Below are 22,500 nucleotides of genomic sequence, written 5' to 3' on the forward strand. Positions count from 1 at the left end.
CGCAGCTCACCGACTTCGAAATGACCTTTGCAATAAATCAACACCTCCCAGATTCCATAAAAAGTGCACATTATAATCCCGGTGAAGGGCGGATTTATTGCCGGCGCCGCTGCGTTCCCCGCCAACTGTTTGCCAGGCGCTCGCTAGCGCGCGGCGTCAAGCGAAACTTTAAGTTCCTGAGACGGGGGGGGTACCCGTGCGGGTTTCCGACGCGCCCGATCTTTTCGTGCGTGCACGTGCACACCGGGTCGCACGGAGTAACCCGGAGCCGCGAGCTGATCGATTATCCGAGCCGGTCGCTCCCTCAAAAGGGAGCAGGAGATGAAATATAGAACAGTATTTAAATATCTGGAACCCTCACCACCTGCAAACCTGGAATCTCTCCACCTGCACCGCAACGGCAGAGGGTGGCGGGGGGAGCCGTTCAAAAAGGAATTGAAAATGTTCTGGCTAGAAGAACGCCGGCGCCGAGAGCCGGGTCCCCGATGAGAACACACGGGCTGCGGCAGGACGCCGCAGCCGTGGACCCGGAACAGAGGCTTATTCCTCTGGACTGTGCCTGTTCATTTGGAAGTGTTATTCTCCTCTTAGCGGCGTGGTCAAAAAAGCCCTTCAGTCTCTCCGGGGCCCTGTGAAGATTTTAGTGCGTTTCACCCCGGCTCCCCCTCCGCCGGCAGCGTCTGCCTGGGTAACAGCGCCTCCGCTTGGCTGCCGCCGGGTACCGCGGCCCCACCTCGATACCCCGAACCGCAACCTGTCAGGGTGAAGTTTTGTGTGCGTGTGTTTTCCTTTTTTTTTTTTTTTTTTTTTTTTTCCCCCCCCCGTTATCTCTCCGGTCTCCCGGGATATGCCAATGAGGCATGAATATGGAACAAGAGAGAAAGATGTAGAAACTGTCAGAGCCGGAATAAATTCCAACCTCCCTGTTTGCTAGATGGTAGCAAATGCTGTCTAATGCGCTGATATATTTAGGTTAGTCACGTGACGCGCCGGAGATTCAAAGGTGAGCGTCGACGCGTGCGCTTGTACGCCGTCATTTGTCGATGTTCATGACACGTTGCAAAAGAAAAGGTTAATAAACCTAAGAGCGTTCGGTCTGCGGCTCCATCCGGGATGAGGAACGTCTCGCTCGTGTATTTTCCGACAGGAGATCCCGTTCTACCACATCTGGAACGGCTCCCAGCGGTACCTTCACTGCACCTTCACCCTGGAGCGGCTCAGCCTGGGCACCTGCGAGCTCACCTGCCAGCTGTGCGTGTGGCAGGTGGAGGGGGAGGGCCAGAGCTTCAGCCTCGACTTCAACATCGCCAAGGTAACGCCGAGCGCGCCGTCGTCATCGGTTACACTTCCTCTTTCTAAGACCCGCGTCCTTCCGAACAGGACACCCGAGCGTTGGACTCCGAGTTCCTCTTGATGGACAGCAACACCACGGCTCTGGCGGGGCCCAGCGCCTTCCAGATCCCCTACCTTATAAGGCAGAAGATCTGCAGCAGCCTGGACGCCCCCTGTCCCAACGGGGCCGACTGGAGGATGCTGGCGCAAAGACTCAAGCTGGAGAGGTAAGCGTAACCGCCGTCGGATGGCCGCCCGCGGCTCTCGAGGACACGGGTTTTTCGCCATGACGAGTGAACGACCGGTTTACAATAACAAACACGTGTAATCGCAGGCTCCGCCAATGCAAAGGTTACGTATCCTGGGAGTTCCGCAGATTCGCAGGAAATCAATTCAAAGCGCATTGGACTATATGTGAATCCGCTTGATACGTTTTACCGCGTGGCGTCGGCACTCCAGCCCAGGGGCGGGCAAACTACGGCCCGCGGGCCACATCCGGCCCCGTTGGTCTCTTTAATCCGGCCCGCCAAAGATCGGTACAGAATTCATATTCGATGATCGAATGATTGGATCAATGAATGTGGGAGCTCAAACAGGAGATTATTTCATTTTTGGAGCAACTTGAGAATTTTCCTGAGCTGAATGACACCGATAGGCTTCGTGATTCAGCCATACTGACACACACGAATGAGCTGAACGTGAAGCTACAAGGGAAAAAACGGTTTGTGCGTGAAATGCAAGCAAACGTCAGAGCCGAGCTGGTGTTATATTCAAAGCAAATGTCGGACGAGTCCGATATGTACTGTTAATAAATGTGTTTTTTTAACATATATATATACACTGCTCAAAAAAATAAAGGGAACACTTAAAAAACACATGAAATATTCTTATGAAATACTTTGCTCTTTACATAGTTGAATGTGCTGACAACAAAATCACACAAAAATGATCAATGGAAATCAATTGTATCAACCCATGGAGGTCTGGATAAGAATCACACTCAAAATTAAAGAGTAAAAACAAACTCCAGGCTGACCCAACTTTGATGTAATGTCCTTAAAACAAGTCAAAATAAATCTGTGTTGCTTCCTGAGTGGACACTATGATTTCACACAAGTGTGATTGACTTGGAGTTACATTGTGTTGTTCAAGTGTTCCCTTTATTTTTTTGAGCAGTATATATATATATATATATATATATATATATATATATATATATATATATCAATATATCAAATATCAAAGTCAATGCGGCCCCTGAGACAACAAGTTTGCCCACCCCTGCTCTGGCCTAATTTAACCGGGAATTGGACCGTAAGCTGCGACGAAATATGACCGGCTTTAACCGAGAACCAGACGCAGAAAGCGGGAGGCCACCGGGACGGCGATGAAACTCCGAGAAAAGGACCGAAACCGTTGTGAAAAAAAACTTGAGCAACCGGTCGTGAAGTCCTGGTTTTCGCTGAGCTCAATCCGATCGCGAGTTGATCTTCGGGTTTGAAATCCGTCAAGCTTTGAGGGAAGGGAGAGACGCTTCAAACCCCCGAGGTCCCGTTCCCTGCAGGCACAAGATGCTCAAAGACGGGGATCTCCATTAACTTAACTTTTTTGGACCTGCAGAGTGTTTTCTAAATCGGGTATTTTTTTTCGTGCAAGATGTTGGCTTAGAAACGGAGCAAAGGATCCGTGCAGACGTCACGGACGCCGCTATCCGTTCTTCGCGCCACCGAGCGTTCCTTCCTCTCTGCTGCCTATCCGACAGGTAATAGCTTAAGGTCTGCCGCTGAACTTGTGTATTTTACATTTCCAAATAGCTTTAATTGGAAAGGTAGCTAGCGAGGCCGCCCTCCAGCGCTTGGCTCCGCGCCAGTCCTCGACCAATTTATTCACAAAGTTACTGTACTTCGTCACCGGAGGAACCGGCGGGAGAAGAAACCCGAGCATCGATCGCTTCTGCCGCGATTTAATTTCTACCCCGGTAATGAAATCAAATAGGTGCACTTAATTTGTCCAATCAACTTTATTTATCGTAATTAATCAGGGAAGAATTGACGCGCCCTCGGGTTTAATTAGCAAGCTCCGGCTCGACGCGTTCGGTTGACATTGGGGTGTGAAGGAACGACCGACCAGATGTTCGCGCCGTTCTCATCGCCGCTTCCTCCGTTCTCGGGCGCCGCGCCGACCCCCGGATCGATCGGTCAAACTTCGAACGCTCTCTCCGAACACGACCGCGCCGTTAAGGTTTTTTTTTTTTTTTTCCCGACACGGAGGTGAATCTACAGATCTGGCGCGTTGGGCTTTTTTTTTTTTTCATCTCACATAGAGGTTTTGCTCCCAGCCGGTTTTCGACCGAACGCCGCCGTTTGTTGTGTCCCTCCCGCCGAGGGAAGCTATAAAATCCGGTCGTCTCAAAATAGCTCGGAATGGCGGCGCGGCGCAGCGCTCTCGCTGCCGCCAGAAGGGGCCAAATGTTTCTGAGCATCACGGGAGGCTTCCCGAGGCAGACAGAAGATACAAGGAAGTAATGGACTCCGTCTGACCTTTCTCAAGGTGAAGAGCACTTTGGGCTTCACGTAAGACTCAGACAGCACAAACCGGCTTCTGTGGTCCGGTTTAATGTCACGTGGGCGTCCGAGGAAGGGAAAAAAAAAGAAAACGTTTAGGCTCCAGACGCGCGGCGACACAGAAAAAGGCCATTCAATCAAAAGGCGTCTGCAGGCGCCTTGGGAACACCAGGTCCCTACTCCACATCAAATATCCAGCTGGCCGGGGCGTCCGCTTTGTTGTCATTGATTGGGCTTGATCGCGAAAGGTTCTGCGCCCCGAAACGGAAAAGGTCACTTCCGACTTAGCCGCCAAGTCCATACAGGATTTACTAAATGGGATTTGCTGCCATTTTCCACATCAAATAAAGAGGAATGGGGGGCTTTACGGTCTTAAGCTCCGGCGCGGCCTCAAATGGAAACCGCCGGAGATTCTGCGTCGGATGGTAGTTTGAAACGCCCCCTACGTATTCATATATCTCTTTTAAGGGCCGGAACACAGCGTGCCGGGATGTAGCAATATGCGATGCGCGATAAAACTCGACAGTTATAAGAAACGGCGGCGGATTGAAACGCCGCGATCGCCTCCCCGCCGTTCGAGCGGTACGAAGCCGAACGGGGACGGCCCTCGCGACCCGAGGACGCCGCTTCCTGTTCTACTCTCTCTCTCTTTCTCGCCGTCGCGCGTAGGCACATGGGTTTCTTCGCGTCCAAAGCGAGCCCCACCTCCGTGATCCTGGACCTGTGGGAGGCGCAGCACTTCCACAGCGGCACCATCAACCAGCTGGCCACCATCATGGCCGACATCGGCAAACAGGAGGCCATGATATTCCTGGTGTCGGACGGCGAGTGCTAACGGAGAGGCCGGCGCCGAGGAGAGTCAGCGACGCAGGGAAACAACGGAGAGACAAACCATCCACTTGTTCATCGTCGTCACCTTAGGAGGTGTTGGAGGGTCGATGTAGATCAGTCCATATTTGCCATCGAATACAGCGAAGATCTGAAAACAGCGTCGGGGACGATTGTGAGGAATCAAAGTCCCGAAAGCAGATAAATTATTTTTCTTTGTTTTCTCCAACCAAAAGACGACCCACCCCCTGATTCTACCTACAAAGTATTACATCAGCTTCATGCGTTTTATACGAATTAGCCTATCACGGCTAATGAGGAGCAATATGCAAGCGTAACACTATTACGAATGGCCAATATGAAAATTCGAAGGTTACTTTTTGAAGTTAAAAGGAAAAAAAAAAAAACCACGATATTTTAATAATTATGAAAAAGGGGGCGTGGCAAAAAGGTTAGTTTTCAGGTAAAATAGGCAACTTATGCAATTGGCAGTTTCATCAAACGGCATGAAGCATTTTCCTCGAGGTCATCAGGGTCGGAGCGTCACCCCTTAAAACCGACCAATTGTAAAGCATCTTCGTCTCCTCATCCTTTTCCAATCCCTCGCGGCTTGTAGTGGGTTCTCCATCAAACCCCCTCCCCGGGAACCTTCTCCCCACGTTTGTTTGTTTTCGCGAAGTTCGCCGGCGACACTTTGTAGCTTTGAAATCGCCACACTCGGAGTTTCACACGGAACGGATCGGAGTCCCGCGGCAGCTAGCTTTAGCCGTCGTCGATTACGCAGGTAGCAAAACAAAGGGGGGTCAACACTTTAATTCGTCTTTCGCCCCGAACCGCAATAACTCTGCGGGATTCACGGCGTTCAGTGTGAGACGCCCGAAATGCCGCGACAATTAGACGGAACTGCCACCGTATTTCGTTATTTCGACAGCCGAATCCCTTTACTCTTAAAGCAGTGTTGACGGAGGATGCGTCGTCGCCGTGCCGATGGGCTGAATTTCCGCACCGGACGAACCCCCGCCCGCCACCCTGCCTCTGCTCGGAGAAAAAAAATAAAAAGGTGGTGGTGGTGGTGGGGGGGGGGGGGGGGGTTGCAAATTCAAAACGCATTCGCGCAGCGGAGCGTAAACGCGAGCCGACGGGGAAAATCGCCGACGAGGAAACGCCCAAGCGAGCCATAGTTCTCTCTCGTCCTCAGGGTTGCATGTGAAGCTGCGCGTCGAAGTCGAGAAAGCCCCCTCTTTTCTTTCGTCCTTCCCCTCCCACGGCGTCCAAACTCATCGTCTCCAGCCTCCGACACCCGCAGGAGTCCATTTTATGATTGTCAGTTCTCGGGAATGTAGATTTGTTTCTTTATGATGATGTTTTCTTCTGGGGGTTCGTTGTTTTTTTTTCTTACGCGGCATCTCGACAGCGGCGAACGTCCCGGAGATGCCGCGGGTGGTTGTGCGTATTTTTTTCGCCGGCGTCCCTACCGGACCAACATGGCGGCGCCACCTGAAATAAACATCCGTGCGTGTTGAACTCCATCGCCGTCGTGTGTAAATACTTCTTTCGTCGTCACTCCGCGTTCTGTATTTCAGCGACACACCGGTTTACCAAAGTTCCGCCGCCGCCGTCCGCTGCCACTTTTTTCTCCGTATCATCGAAAAACCACCTCGTGGCGGCGTCTCCGCTCGCCTCGTACGCGCTGTCGTCCGAAAAAAAACCATCGCGATTTCAACGCGTGTGTCATTGGAACCCCTCGTGTCCGTCTACTTTATCACTTTGTAAAGCAATGTAAATTATATTTTAATATGAAGCCGAAAAAAAGGGAAAAAAAACAAAAAAGACACTTAACTGGCGCAGCATTTGTCAAGTCCAAACCGTGACGTGTTTTGCCTATTTACTGTTCTTTGGCGATTTAGCTGTGGAGACCTTTTTGGCAGTGTTAAGGGTTTAGAGACTGTTTTTCACATCAGGACATCGTTTTTTTCCTCGTATTTTCGTCCTTAATTTGCATTCTTGCCTATTTGTAAGGTTTGGGCGACTCCGGTGACCCCTCGCCGTCGTTTTTAGGAGTCTCAGCAACTGCCACGATGTCCGGCATATCTACCTTCTCGCATATCCCCCAACCGTCGCCGCGTGTGACGGGGGCCGTCGTCACGGCGACCCCCGGGCCAGGGGCCGGTTTTAACGTCCAATTCGTGTCGGCCAATTAGGATTTCGGCGCCCCGATTCGGGGTCAAAGATCGGCTACGTAACTGTACATTTTATATCTCGTCGTCGGTGCGACCGAACGATTCGGCCGTGCTCCATACCTGTCTCTCTGACTGAGCTCTTCTCCTTATTTTTATTTTTTTTTCATTTTTTTATTTTTTACTTTCAAACAATAGACTTCTGTACTCGTGCGTTTTGGGTTTAGGTTGTTGATTCAATGGTCCTTGCCTTTTTGCAAGTCAAAAATGCTGTATTTATTACACGCCACAGCGCTTATGCAATTGTATAATCCCTGTTTTTCTTCTTTTCCTTTTTATTATTCTTATTCTTTGTGTTCCTTGTTGTCGATGTAAATTGTTGTCGAACCTTTTTGGTGGCAAAGGAAGAAAAAAAAAAAACTTCTGCTACTGGAGATTTTCTGTACTTTTTGGACAATGATATGGATTTGTGGGTAGAATTTTGGAAATTCGTTTCTAAGTGCTTTCAAGTATTTACTTGGCCTTATGTATATATATATATCTATCTATGACATTTCAGAAAGGTATGTATAGTAATTCAACTGGAAATTGTTGTAAATAAATTATATATTGTTAAATCCAGGACTAGCTCTTTTGCTTGCAATACATAGTATTTTGTCCTCGCAGACAATATATAAGCATTCACTCTGTGATTCAAACGTCATCGATATTCATTCCGACATCTGGATTATATTAATGTCATCATGTAATTTAAGAATGATAATAACAGCATTGAAAATTATTCTCATCATTAATATAACAATAATTACGATGGTAACGTTATTAGCATTACTGCTATACTAATGATCATTTTATACATCCAAGTATACAAAGCGCTATTTGGTGTTTTTGCAAGTGAGGAAGATCATTCAAGGTCACAACGTGATGCTGCACCGCTCAGACATTCAAATCAAAATAAATCCAATAAAACAATTGGATTACTGATGGAGTTTTCAAATTCCTTATTTTACAATGCGTTATTTCCAAATCCATTCACAGGGGGATTTTTTCGATAGCTTCCTGACCTTTTCTCCGGCAACGGCGGTGAATAATTTATCAATTTACCAACTGTCAATTTACTCCCGGTTTCTTCCTGTGAATATTCCCACGACCTGATGGGTAAACGTGTAAATATAAATATTAAAAGAATCTTTGACGGTTTAATGATCGCTCCATTTTAACCCGAAAAAATACACAGCGGGGTTTATTTTTGCAATAAAACAATCCTTTTTATTTATTCCGCATCTGCATCACGTGTCACTTGCTGCAGGCTGCAGGGTCACAGAGGCAAATGTATTACAGCATTTAAAAGATATTTGTTTTAAACATTTTGTTTAAAAAAAAAAATAATAATAACAAGGACAAGGCAGATGTTAGTGAGGGCAGAGAGTCGGCCCGGCGCTCGGGGTCGTGACCTCGCTTTGGTTCGAAAAGGGAAATTAAATTACAGCGCTGACGCCGGGGACTAACAAAAGACAAAAAAAAAAAAAAAAAAAAAGAACAAACAACACATTTTTTTGTTTAATAAATGTTGATCATCTGAGAATTCCAAATCTAATATCTGAACGTGAAACAATGATAACGTGAGATAATTCGACGCGCTTCAATTTCCATCGGTATCTATATATTTAATTTCTATTTTCAGCCTTTGCTCTGTCAGTCCGGAAGGGAGCGCCGCCTCCGTCACCGGCCTCGTCTCCTGCAGAAAAGGACTCCCGTCACGCTAATTGGCACCGCGGTTAAGAGCCGGGGTCTTCCGAGGGGCCGCCGGCGATCTGCGCTTCCGTGCCGGGGAAGTGTTAGATCACGGCGGCGGTATGTGAGATTATTAACGGCGTAATGACTCCTTCAGGTCCGGAAGACGCCTCCTTGATCTTATGTCGCGGCGGAACAAGACGGAACCTGATCCGGAGGAAACGACGAGTGCGACTTGAGTTTGAACGACGTGAAATAAATCCTCGGCTGCTTCCAGTTACGAAAAACGCGGCGTGGCGTGGCGTTTACGGCTTGTGATCGCCGGACACAAAATGCAGGCTGCCTGTCATTGCTGCAGTGCGAAGTGTGTGTGTGTGTGTGTGTGAGAGAGAGAGAGAGAGTCGGTACGCTTCACGCTGGATGGAGGGAAGAACGGGAAGAGAAAGAGGTGTGGATGGAGGTCTGCTCGCTCACACCGGGGCGAAGGCATGGCCTTTGCAGAGCGGCTTATCCTTCTTGGAGTAGAACGTCTTCCCCTCCAGGTTGATTTGGCAAAGCTTTAAAGATGAGAAGAGCGAGAGAAGGAGTCAGACGGATGAGGAAACGGGTAAAGGAGACGTCAGACCTGTATTTCGCCACGGCGGATCGTCTTCTCCCACGGTCAGAGCGGGTTGCGATGATCTAACCGGAGGAGAATGTCACGCCGGTCAAATGACTCACGGCGCAAACGAAGCAGGTGTCGTGCCAGCTGTAGCCCAAGGCCTCCAGGAAGCGATCCCCGGCGTCGATCTTGAAGTCGCAGCCGTGGCATTTGGTGCCGAACATTTTCTCATAATCTGGAAAAAACGGGCGACAAGAAATGTTACCGAGATGAGATTCGTCGCGGGGCGTTTTCTGCAGACTCCTTCCTTCCCCGGTGCGTGAGAGGAACCTCAGATCTTCTCCAGACCATCTATTGGAGTCCTTCTCTATTTATTTTATAGATTTTGTCATTGTGATTGTCATTCTATTTCTGTTCTTATCCTTGTTGTTGTCATTTTGGTTGTCTATTCTCACCCTTGCTCACCCGAACTATTTATTTTTATCCTTGTTTCTCTTCATTTTGCTGTCTATGGAAGTCTTTTACTATTTTTTAATTGTCTCTTTTATTTATATTTATACTCATATTTATTGATACATTCATTGTCGCGCTGCTGTGACAAAAGAACTCCCCAATGGGGATCAACAAAGTATACCTTATTTTAACGCTATTAGCATGTAGCTGTTAGCAACACTGTTATTATTAGTATGAGACGATCCTTGTTCGTCCACAAACCTCCTCCATCTCTATCTCACTTTTACTTTCTATCTCTCCGTCCTCCTCTCTGGCTCTCATTCTCCACGCCGAGCGGTCGAGGCAGACGGCCGCCCGCATCGAGCCGGGATCTGGGACGTGTTAACTCGCCCCGAAGACGGATGGAATTCATCTCCGCCCCGACTCCGAAACATTCATTCCCACGCTTCAAATCACGACTCCAAACATTTAGTGCGAGTCCTCTAACACATTTGTGAAGCGTTCCTTATTTTTATGGGACGCCGTGGAACCGAACATTCCCGGTTCGATTCCCGGCTCCTCCTAGTGTGTCGAAATGTTGTGGAGCAAGACACTGAACCCCGAACCGCTTCCGTGGCGCTGACAGCAAACTGCTCAGGGTTCATCCATGACCGCTTAAATGCAGAGAAGGAATTTCCCCATGGGAGGTTAATGAATTAAAAGCAGCCTTTTTTTTTTCTTTTTTTACTTTGTTAATTTTAGTATTTTAATTTTTTCTTTTATATGATTTAATCATTTTAATTTTAATTATTTTGTGGATATATCTGTAGGGAGTCCTTGACTGTCAAGTAAGGCGGCTTAAATTAAATGTATTACTATTATAGATAGATAGATAGATAGATAGATAGATAGATAGATAGATAGATAGATAGATAGATAGATAGATGGGTAGGTAGGTAGGTAGGTAGGTAGGTAGGTAGGTAGGTAGGTAGATAGATAGATAGATAGATAGATAGATAGATAGATAGATAGATAGATAGATAGATAGATAGATAGATAGATAGATAGATAGATAGATAGATAGATAGATAGATAATGGTTGCAAATGGTTGGATTACATTCACACACATACACAGGCACACACACATTTGACCACAATGACCACATTTGGTCATTTTAATATTATTTTTAATTATTTTGTGCATATATCTGTAGGGAGTCCTTGACTGTTGTGTAAGGCGCCTAAATAAAACATATTATTATTATTATCAATATTATTATAATAGATAGATAGATAGATAGATAGATAGATAGATAGATAGATTCACATTCACATTCACACACACACACACACACACACACACACAAACACACACACACACACACACACACACACACACACACACACACACAGTGGCAGAGCTGCAATGTTAGGCACTCATCACCAACCAAATGACACCTGCCATGCAGGCAGGAGGCGAATCGGGAATCAAACCGTCGACCTTCCGCCTGAAGTGACTCCACCCCGCTGGACGGGAAACTCCAGCCTCTCTAAAAGGGTTTTCCCTTCTTCTGGTCTCTCAGAGGTCGGGGATCCGTGAACGCGCCGCTTTGACCGACAGCCACGAAGTCGGGCCGAGTAGTTTCGCGGCCACACGCAGCCTCCTCCGCCGCATAACACACTCAACACTTTGGTGTTTGCGTTATGTTTTTTTTTCCCACGGGGGGATTGCGATGAGAGGAAATTGCTCCAGATACTTAAAAGGATTTGCCGGTCTTCTTCATCACAGCGACTCCGGGGAAGAGCGTCGGGTTATAATGCCGCTTCTCGAGCGCGAGTGGGTGAAAGCCGCACAATCCCCGAAAGCTGCTGAGGCAGCACATTGTTTATCTACTCCAAAGGTATTATTCGGAGAGTGTGAGTGCTCCGGCTGCGCCTCCGATAAAACGGCGAGCCATGTAAGAGCTTCTGTGTTGAGCGCCGAGCACGCCGCGGCCCTGGATCACTCAGAGCACAATGGAAGTGCACGCACGCCATTCATAAAAAAAAAAAAAAAAAAAAAAAAAACAGCAGTGAAATGTCAGGGGGAACTCCGGAATAAACAGATTACAGCGGGCGAAAACATCGCACTCAACCTCCGACGGAGACCAGACGCCCGTGATGCATGTTTGTCGACAAATTGACAAATCGCGAGATGGACGGAGACGCTGGAAAGACGAGGTTTCCGAAAACGGTGAAAGTCACTGTTTCCTCGCCGCCGTCCCAAAGCGCTAGCTTGGTCGGCAGCAGCTCAATTCTTATAATATTAAAACTATTACCGGACCATGTCAACTATTAGCATGTAACCGTTAGCGTGTAGCGTTAGCACCCCTCACACCCTCTTACTTCCCATCTCTCTGGCTTCCTACCCCATCGGTCGAGGCAGAAAGACTCACTCAGTCATTCGGGGCAATTTTCCCAATTTTCTCCCCACATGTTTTTGGACCGTGGGAGGAAATCCACGTTTACACGAGGAAAACATGCAAATTCCACACAAAAAGGTCCCCTTGTTTGAATCAAACAGGTGCTGTGAGGCCGAACCGTTGCGCAACTCTAAATAAATCATAAATAAATCACATCTGATTCATTTTGACGTCTGTGGTTTGAGGCGTCTGTTTAAAGAGCTGGAACTCCTTATACTTTTGTATAAAAAGTGCATTTGGAACCAGAAGTCGGCAACCTTTACCGCTCAGAGAGCCATTTGGACCCGAAAACACCGGGAGCCACAAAAACATTTTTAAATTTAAAATGAATGAACACAGCATTTGTTTGGATTTTTTTTTTCGCCTTTATGCTATGTATAATCAAAATATGTGTTGCATTTTTTTAAAATCAATGAACAACCGCAGAGAAAAAGAAAATACATTTCCGCATGCGACGAAACATTTTGAACTCTGAAAACAAAACGTTCGGTTGAAGGTTACTTTTAGACAAAATAATGTTGTATTCATAAAAAAAAAAAAAAAAAAAGCCGAACATTTTTTCATCATCGACCGGCAGCAAACCAAAAATGCCTTCCTCTCTCTCTGTGCAGTTGTCCTTTTGTTTTCCTTGCGACAAAAATATTTTACAAGATCGTTTAAAATTACATTTTAGAAATGAACTAACTACAATATAATGCATTTTAATCAAATACTCGTTAGCTATTTTCTGGCGCCCTGAAAAAACCCTCCATAAACCATGAGGACAAGCCGGTACATTTTCTCACAAATTTTTTTTTCCCCCCCATCGTCACCTCCTCTTTGACACGTCACTCAAATCCCTCCGTCTACGTTGCGCTTTCTGGACGGCGACCGTTTCTATTTAGTGAGCAAAACACTGACCTCTCTCGCAGTAAGGCTCGCCCTCCTCCATGTAGAAAGCCTGGTTCCTGATGGGAGTCTTGCAGGCGGCACACTTAAAACACTGAACATGGTAGGTCATCTTCAGGGCGTGCATGATTTCCTAATAAGAAGGGAAAAGCTTGTAAATGTTTTATTTGGATTTCGGAGCCGCCACCGCCTCGGTGGTTTTAGGCTGTCACAAGATTTTGTGGCGTGGAAACGCGGCTCTCACCCCGGTGATCTTCTTTTTGCACTTGGCGCAGTTGGGCGCGTATCGACTGTCGTGGCACTTGGTGCAAAAGACGGAGCCTCTCTCCTCGAAGAAGCCGCCCTCCTCCAGGACCGCCTTGCACTGGGAACACGTGAACTCCTCCGGGTGCCACGAACGCCCCAGCGCGACCAGGTAGCGTCCCCTGACGGCGAACGGCAGAGCTTTAAAAAAAACCCCGGACCGGGTCCGTTTGAGGCCTGAATAAAATATGAAGCCGTTCCGGAGACATCTTGAATTCCGAAAGGCGCGTCTACATCTCGCCTTCATGAAAAACAGCCCGCCTCCGCTCGGGAGCGGCATAACAACGAATGTTTGCCTCTTATCTACACGAATGTGCAAAACGGGATTTAAATTATTCAGATGTCGCCGAGACGCTCGACTCCAACGGTAACGTCTCCAAACTGTGTTAATTGCCCGATTTAGACCGTCGCCGGCGACACGTCGACGTCGCGTCTTCTCACCAGATTATTTTATTGCAGGCGCCGCACACCGGGGTCCTGCCGCTGTCCTCGGCGGGCGGCTGCGCCGCCTGCAGGATGGAGCTGCGGTTCTGCATCGGCGTCGGGTGGACCGGCTTCTGGTGCTGGGTCACCACCGTGCTCGTCTTGTCCGGGCGGAAGCGGTCGGCGAAATTCGGGTCGGTGACCCAGGGCGGGCGGCAGGAGGGCGCCGCCGCGTCCCCTGAGGCGGCCGGCGTCGTCTCGGAGCCTGAACCCCACAAAGCAACGGCTCCGGTTCAGTAACACGGCGCTTAAATTGACAATGAATCTGAAGAGCGTTCAAAAGGGAATCATCCCGATGTGATTCACACACTCCCTCCCGCTTGCAGTAATTGAGTGAGTCATGTTGCGTCTGATGCTTCATGTACAGACATCTATTAGCGCTGCCTCTGCTGAGGGGCTGCTGGGGTGCTTTTTTTTTTTTTTTTACGCATCAGCAGGAGCAGAAACTCACCATCTGGTTTATCCGCTGCCTGGGCCTTGGCAGGTGAGGGAGTTGGCACAAGGCTGCGGGGATAAAATGACTAATTAGGAAAAGGTATACACACACACTTCTCCATCAGCGCTAGCCACAAGTCGTGTAAGACTATTAGGATATGGATCCACCACAGATGACCTGCGTAAGCATTATAGCGATTAATAATCATCCGAACCAAGAGGAAGGCTGGCTTCTCACCTGTTGTCAGCGGAAAACACGCAAATGGATTTCGGATGGATTTAAGGGCCGTTTCGCGTCCCGCCACCACTAAATCAATCATATCATCCGAATGATTAATGCGGCACAACGGATTGTGTGCTTTGCATACGATGGAGACGTTTTAAGGAGCTGAAAACGGCCGCCGATGAAAACAGGAAACCAAAACAATCCCTTGGAATTGATCCGATGTCACTGGCGGGCGAAGTGGGAGGAGAGGAAGCTCGTCAGACGCCGTTCGCGTGTCAGAACCGGCGCACGAAAAAGTGTTTAAAAAGTTACGTTACCCGCGGCAACCGTCGCCGCATTCGGAAAAATCTTCAAACCGTCGCCGAGATAGGAAAAAAAAAAAAAAAAACAACTTCAGTCTCCGCTCGGGAGTTTGAAAAAAAAAAAAAAAAAACATAACACAGCCTGGAGCGTCTGCGATGTTTACATCATCAACTGCGCCGTCGTCGGAGCGTCGTGTGATGAAATCGCTCGGCGTTCGGAAAATAACAACAATATTGGAAGCGAACGAACCGGCGACGGCTGCGCTACGGCCTCGCCTTAAACTCACAGGCAGGTGTAGCATCCGGCTAAGTCGGGTGTTTAATTACACTCCTTTTATATTGAAACAGCTCAAGAAAAGAATTGACAGTCACGGGGAGTCGCGGCCGTGCAGCCGGGAGCCGCGGAGCGGGAGGAAGAATAAAAACAGTCTCTTTCCAAACAGCGTACTCGGAATAATAATGAAAAATAAATCCGACGATGACTTGCAAGCCGCGGCGCAAGAGGAAGGTATGTCTTTGGAAATTAAGGCAGGGTTGTGAACGGTCTCCACGGCGACCCGGTCAGACGGAGGACGGCACGTCGGAGCCTGTCTTGACTCCGAGGCCCCGAAGGTCGGACGCCCTCCGGCGGCCGGCCTTCTGGGACGCGGCGGGGACGAGTCACGGAACAGCGGGCGAGCGACCGCCTCCTCCGACGCCTCGCAGGGGTGTGTTCCGCCGCCGCTCCCCGGCACCCGAGCCTGCAGGTGCAAATCAGAGCGCGGCCTCGGCGGGGGGTGTATTCCCGCCCGCAGCGGCACCTCATCATGTTTTCCTGACATTTCCACCGCTTTCAAATGCGCTCCTCCCTCTGCTCGGCCCGCCGCGATGCAAGTACACAACTCCTGCATCACATGCTGCAGTGGAGCAAACCGAGGTACATCACCTTGACATTTTCCTCTTCGGTTTACACACACACACACACACACACACATATACGCGTACGCATCTCCGCTCCGGTGGGACGCGCCGACCGGGGCAACCAGGAAAGGAAGGGGGGAAAAAGGGAGGAAAAAAAAAAAAGAAAACATCAGGCTGAGAAAAAGGTTTTCTTTTATTTCATGTGGAGCGTGGAGGCGCCGACATGTGTCGGCCTCCGCGGTGAGGAGGCAAAGGTGACGTCGGCGTACAAGGACCTTTGTGTGATGGCTGACAAAGAGCCAACAAACAGTGTGTGTGTGTGTATGCGTGTGTGTGTGTGTGCCTGCTGCCAAAAAATAGTAATTATTATCTGCTTGCAGCAACTCTGCCTTCCTACTGTTGTTATCTCTGCGGCCTCTCCACTGAGATACGTGTTGTAATAACCATTTCATGATTTCAATATAATAATATGACAATAAGAATCGCGGTGAAACCATTATCTACACAATTTACCAAAATAAATGTTTAGATATGAAAAAAAGATATTTCCAAAAATGAATGCCACATGGGGCGGCGTTTTGGTTTGCGCTTTCGGCTCAAAGCGAGGTTACTATATAATCCGCGAGTGAGAGTGAATTTCTCTATGTTACGTATGACAATGACAGCCGGGATAGGCTCCGTCAAATAAAATAAAATTAAAACGACGTCAAATGTGCGATTCATTCAAAACCCTTACGATTATTATTCGTCCAAGAATAACAGCGGCTGCACACGTCTCTGTCCGGATCTTGACCGAGGAATTAAAATTCTGCAATGTGAGGTGAGGGCCGTCCGTCTTTGCGCTCCTCAATAAACGCGGCGCCTCGGCACGATCGACGGTACATTTAACGGAATTTCAATGAAACGTGAAGATTTTATTATTTTACTATATTAAATAGCTGCCAGTAGGTCAGTTCCTCTAGGAAATGAGTTTCCTCCCGCGATCAAGAAAATCTATTTATCTTTCATCTCCATTGTTGGTAGAGGGGGGGTCCCTCCATCCATCCATCCATCCATCCATCTATCCATCCACCTATCCGTCCAACCACCTGCCCATCCATTCACCCACCCTTCCATCCATCCACCTGCCATCCATCCATCCGGCCAAGCTGTCCATCCATCCATCCATCCATCCATCCATCCATCCATCCATCCATCCATCCATCCATCCGGCCAAGCTGTCCATTCATCCATCCATCCATCCATCCATCCGTCCATCCATCTGCCCACCCTTCCACCCATCCACTCCTCCATCTATCCATCATTCATCCATCCATCCCTCCATCCGTTCAACCACCTGTCCATCCGTCCCTCCATGCATCCATCCATCTATCCATGCATCCATCCATCATCCATCCATCCATCATCCATCCATCCATCCATCCATCCATCCACCATCCATGCATCCCTCCATCCGTACAACTACCTGTCCATCCATCCCTCCATGCATCCATCTACTCCTCCATCCATCCATCCATCCACTCCTCAGTCCATCATCCATCCATCCATCCATCCATCCATCAATTGAATAATCCATATTGAAATAAGAACCACAGACATAGTGAGACCTTTCCTTGGACCAGACACCTCCTCACGGAGAGTCCAGAGAGGCGTCACCGTTGTGATTTACCAAGCCAGAAAGACGGCATGAAGAAAAAGAAGAAGAAGACGACGAGACGAGAGTAAAGAAACACAGGAGAGGCCGGGGCGGCGTTTTGTTTTCAGATCTTTTATAGGGTGATGACAGCGAGAAAAAAAGAACACAAGTACAGATTCCTTTTCTGTCCAAGTGGCTGGAGGAAGCGTACAGGATGGGGGGGCTCAGAAAAGAAAGCACAGAGGCGAGAGGAAACAGAACAGCAGAGTGAGTGAGTAGGAGGAGGAGGAGAGAAGGGGAAGAAGGTGGAATCACAAGACCGTCCCTCCCTCCCGTCCTCACAACCGTTTCACCGAGAACACGGGGCGAAAATGAGAACGGGTCCGCGGTGTTTGCACCGGTCGGGAGGATTTCAGACGGATCTTACACTTCGGCTCAGTACGCACGGTTCCACTTTGTCATCTAGGCTACGTTACTTTACAAATGCTTTTTCGAGAAACTTCTTTTTTTTTTATTTTCACCCCCGCCTCTCTGAAAGGTGAATTTTTCGGCGTCTGCCTGTGAGTCGGTTGGCTTTCCTTGTCGTCTTTGTCTGGCGGTCGCTACGGTGAGGCGAGCTCTAGCCGGCTCCGGGGGTCGGCTCTGCGTCCCGCGGCGTCGCTCATGATTTGATATTTAGGGCGCGGGCGGACCTGTCGTGGTGCCAGTCCCTCAGACGGGCGTAGCGGGGACTCTGAATCTCGGTGAGGAACTTTTCCCTGACCAAACGCAGAGGGGACAAGAAGCACAGACGGACAGGAAGGAGGGGAGAAGGACGGGAGAGGAACGTTCACAGGAGACGGGATTACGGAGAAGCCGGGTGACAGGAGGCCGAACGGCAGGGTTAACGGGGGAAAACGGCGGGTTCGGAAATGTAAGCGGGATATTTGCAAACTCTACGGACCGTCGAGTGATGAGCATTAACATGCCAGTGGGTTTAAAAAAAAAAACAACATTTTCAGTAATACCTTGACTTAGGAGTATGAAGGAGTTCATAATTCAATTTCTTTTTACATCAAGATACTTTATAGTTTCACTGAGACACTTTATAGTTTATTTTTATTTCTAATTCTGCCTTTTTCTTTTTATTATTTATTACTGTTATATTTTCTGTAACTCTGGCACAACAATTTCCTTCGGGATTAATAAAGTTGTTCTTATCTTATCTTATCTTATCTTATCAAATGAAATTTCACCATTTCAATTTTAATGAATCTGCTCCGCACCCTGTTCTAAATAAGAAAAATGTACTTTCAAAGTGACAAGTAGTGTATAAAAAATGAAAATACATAATCAAAGGGAATGTAAAGAAATAACCTTTTTTAATTTTAAGTTTAATTTTTACCTGTTTTCATTTGGTGCTCTTTCGCTTAGCTTACTGGCAACAAGTTTAGCTACAAGTAAAGCTAAAGTGCTGCACTTTATGGCTAAACTTCATTTAGCGACAGCTAATCTTTTTAAAACCGACAAACTCTTCCGATGCCTCGTCCGCTGCGCCGAATCCCCGAAAATGACACTCGCGTTTTTCGGTCACGACGACTTCTCCGTCCCTTCATGCACGAGTCCGTGGCACACACATCTCGATTTTCTCTGCTCAAGCTAACGGCGGGCGGCGCGTCCAACAGTTTTTAAACGCCGCTTCACAAACAGCGGCTGCCGCGTCGGTGTCGAGCGCTCATCACGCACGAAAATCCACTCGTATCTTGAAAAGGTTTACGCTTCGTAAGTCAAGGTTCTACTGGATTCGAGCGACTGCAAGTACTCCGAAGCTGCCGCACACACACAATCACACACACGTGCACAAACACAACACCCGGGGATGGGGAAGGGAAGGGAGGCCGATCACTCCAACAACACTCGGGTTTTACCTGGACCTCTTCATCGTTTCATCGTCGGGGTCCTGCACTGAGGGATCCAGGAGACACAAACACGTCAGGCCAACTTTGCGGAAGAACCGAAAAACCTCCAAAACACCCCTGATGCTAAACATATCGGTAGAAACTTTTTACCCCTTTAAAAATTTCACGCGTCTAAAAATAACCCAGAAACTACTCGTTCCCGCCGGGGAAGCCGCCGTCGGCCGATGCGTACTCTACATGGAAATGCGCGGCGGGTTTTGTCAGACGGATCGGAGCGCGGGGGCCCAGATGACTCGCGATGGACGCCGGCCACCTGACATCCCGCGCCCGTCTCGGGAAATGAAAAATGAAAAGCCCGGTCCGAGCCTCTCCCCGCGTCACCCGCCGGCCCGTCACTCTCCCTGACAGCCGTCGCCGTCAGATCGGACGGACGGCCCGAGTCGCCGGCCTCCGCCCGCAACCTGCCTCGGCTCGCACGGAGCGCCACTAACTTACTGAAGTCGGTGCCCGTGAGCTGGGCCAGGATGCGGAAGGAGCGGGACTGGGTGGTGCCGGTGCGCGGCTGCCAGTCCTCAGTGTCTTCGATCAGCCTCTTCTTGCTGCGGTCATTGGGGATAAAGCAGGGCATGTGCTCCGCCCTGAGGCCGTGCCTACACACACACACACACACACACACACACACACACACACACGGCAGCAGCGCGGGGCGGTTAAAACAATCCCGTGTCTTGTCGCTCAGGTGACCTTGAATTTGGAGGACACTCTGAACACGTCATGCAGCGAGTAAGGAGGGTCTTGAGTGTCGCTAATGGACGGCCATTACTGAGATTTCTCTCGGGTGCACTGAGGAGCCTCGTAAAAAAAAAACGGGCGTCACCTCTTTTGGAGATCTCACGTGGAATTACGACACGCCCGATCTGCAGAGAACCTGAATTTATCGCGGAGCGGCGGCAAAGCCTTTCCGTCATGCTTCAATTGATCAATACGCACGGGTGGGAGTTACTGATCAACTGACGTCTCCGCTCGCTAAAATAAAAAATAAAAAAATACAATGTTTCTATCACAGCAAACCGGCAAGCCTGCATGCCGACGCCCCCTTACTTCGGGACTTGGTATATTTCATCATAGTAAGTGGCTTCGGCCCTGTGGAACAGACCAAAAATCAATCAGCGATCGATTTTATGACGTTCACCGGGGACGGACAAATGACACGTGCGTGGGACGGGAGGTGAGGATCGAGCAAACACCGATGCCTTTTACTGTCGGGATGGATGAGACGGTGGAAGCGTACGACTAAATGTGCACACACACACACACACACAGCTGTAACTGCGGATAATGATAATCGGGTTTGTATCGTCGGGGTTTTTTCAGAACCAACACAAACACGAGGCCGCTTGGTGGAAGAGGTTCTGCAACAAACAACCAGAGCGGCCGTTTATCTAAAAAAAAAAAAAGGCTTTCCACACGGGCGAGACGGGGAAGCATACTGACTTGTCGAGAGTTTCCATCTGCGTATCCGGAGAGGAAGGAGAGAGAAGACAAAAGAAAAGAAAAAAAAAATGAGAGAGAGGTTCAGCAGGAGGGGAGGAGGCGGGACGCATCGAGGAGGGGGGGGGGGGGAACAACACGGGAGCGAAAATTCATCGGGAAGCAGACGCATGCGGGAGGCGACGCGAAACATGCTGTTACTGTCGGCGGGCTCCGGGAGACAAAGGCGGCATTGTCCGTCTGTCAGACCTGCGTGTTGTCATCCCGACCCGAAACCAAAGCGTAGGCTTGGCACGGGCCCTTCGCCGCCCCGCTTCCCCTGCGCCGCGCACGCAGGGTTATGTAAATGGCGGCGGCGTGTGTCCAGACGATACTCCTTTTGCCCGAGATTGGGTTTTGCAAACAACATCACAGGAAAACGTGTTTAAATATGACGGGGCCTGAACTCATTACGCGCACGCCGCTCCAGTCAAAGGGTTCGCCATCTGGACGCATCCGGCGCAGCCTTCATCTGAACCGCCGCTGATCGCTGTAATCGGGCGGCTTCCTTTCAGCGGCGGCCAGGAGAACGCGTTCCAGCCATCTGCGGAGGAACGTCACATCCATGTGAAGCCTCTCCACCGTCAGCCGGAGACGCTTCAATGCGACGGCGGCGAGCAACAACAACAACAGCGGTGGCGGGGGAAGAACTCGGCAGGAATTTAGAGGCCGCATTCTCCGGCGCGCCGCGACCTAAATCGCGGGAGGCGGGGCGATGCAAACGCTCTCGGACAAAAACTGGAATCCTCGTTAAAATAACTCTTTTATGGGTACAGATTTAGGCTCGGGACGTGCGGAACATATTTAAACTCTTAATTTCTCGAGTAAAAATGCATCTCCGTGCAAAGAGCGTTTTTTTCTAAAATCGGCGACTGACGTGGACCTCGGTTACGTTTCCTTACGAACACGATGTTGTTTTTTTAGGACTGTTTCTGTGAAGGCGGCACGCTCGCTTTGCACCCGGAAGGTCCCGGGTTGGATTCCGACAGGGACCCTTTCTTTGCGGAGTCGCCGCATTTTCGCGGTGAATAAAAGAGCGAATGGTCGCACGTCTCCATCAGACGTCTGCGGAGGATCTCGGTCATCCGGGTCACCGTGAATCGTCCTCGTAATCTTCGCGTCTTGGCGACTGGACTCGGATTTCTTCGCTGGAAGACGTTTCACTCCTCGTCCCGGTGAAGAAATTCAAGCTCGGTCGCCGAGACATGAAGATTTCAACAAGAAATCTCCCTGAGATGTTTGAATGAAAGGATGAATGGCTGAATGTTTCTGGAAAGGCTTGTGGTTTTATGTTTTTAAATGATGTGTAAATGAAAAGATCAATCGATGTGTGAAAGAGAGGGTGAATGCTCGTGTTGTTGGTTTTACCGACTGACTGGCTTTTGCATTAAAATGTACAGAAAACTCTGCTTCTACTCTCTATATTCAATTTTATATTTATACAAACTTATATTTATACATTTCAGGTTTTATGCTGTTTAATCTCCCTCATCCTTTCACCTCGGTAGCAGTAGATTGTAGCTGCGTGAACTTTTTCTTCCATGTTTATTGTTTTTTGATTGTGCGCTTCACCGTTAATCTGCACTCTTATTGTTCTGACGTAACATCTTCTCAATTCCTCTGTATGTCCAGAGTACTTGTGGAGAAATTTACACAAAAGCTGACTTTGACTTCCGGGCTCTGCAAGTACAGCAATTTCCAGACTATGAGCCGCTACTTTTTTCACTCGCTTAAACAATGATGCAGATGATTTCTGGATTTTGGAGGG

At 48.8% G+C, this 22,500-nt stretch overlaps 2 protein-coding genes across 6 annotated transcripts in view; one reads left to right on the forward strand and one right to left on the reverse strand.

The window, feature by feature from the left end:
- unc5a (unc-5 netrin receptor A) overlaps positions 1-5,736 on the forward strand; it is a 174,342-nt gene extending 168,606 nt beyond the window's left edge. For all 4 annotated transcript variants that reach the window (XM_086139317.1, XM_086139318.1, XM_086139319.1 and 1 more), the window contains 3 exons: positions 1,148-1,312; positions 1,381-1,559; positions 4,566-5,736. In XM_086139317.1, coding sequence (XP_085995443.1) covers positions 1,148-1,312; positions 1,381-1,559; positions 4,566-4,731 — 510 coding nt within the window. In that variant the 3' untranslated portion in view covers positions 4,732-5,736. The remainder of the gene's footprint in view (positions 1-1,147; positions 1,313-1,380; positions 1,560-4,565) is intronic.
- Positions 5,737-8,143: 2,407 nt separating this feature from the next.
- The window catches only part of pdlim7 (PDZ and LIM domain 7), a 37,912-nt gene continuing 23,555 nt past the window's right edge, over positions 8,144-22,500 (reverse strand). For both annotated transcript variants that reach the window (XM_086139321.1, XM_086139323.1), the window contains exons 6-11: positions 14,257-14,309; positions 13,764-14,010; positions 13,264-13,444; positions 13,032-13,152; positions 9,356-9,471; positions 8,144-9,192 (exon numbers count right to left, since the gene is read on the reverse strand). In XM_086139321.1, the coding sequence (XP_085995447.1) occupies positions 9,106-9,192; positions 9,356-9,471; positions 13,032-13,152; positions 13,264-13,444; positions 13,764-14,010; positions 14,257-14,309 (805 nt within the window). In that variant the 3' untranslated portion in view covers positions 8,144-9,105. The remainder of the gene's footprint in view (positions 9,193-9,355; positions 9,472-13,031; positions 13,153-13,263; positions 13,445-13,763; positions 14,011-14,256; positions 14,310-22,500) is intronic.

Source organism: Fistularia commersonii, chromosome 31 (genome assembly GCF_037954325.1).
Source record: "Fistularia commersonii isolate RoL2024-O1a breed Wild chromosome 31, RoL_Fcom_v1.0, whole genome shotgun sequence".
Taxonomy (NCBI): domain Eukaryota; kingdom Metazoa; phylum Chordata; class Actinopteri; order Syngnathiformes; family Fistulariidae; genus Fistularia; species Fistularia commersonii.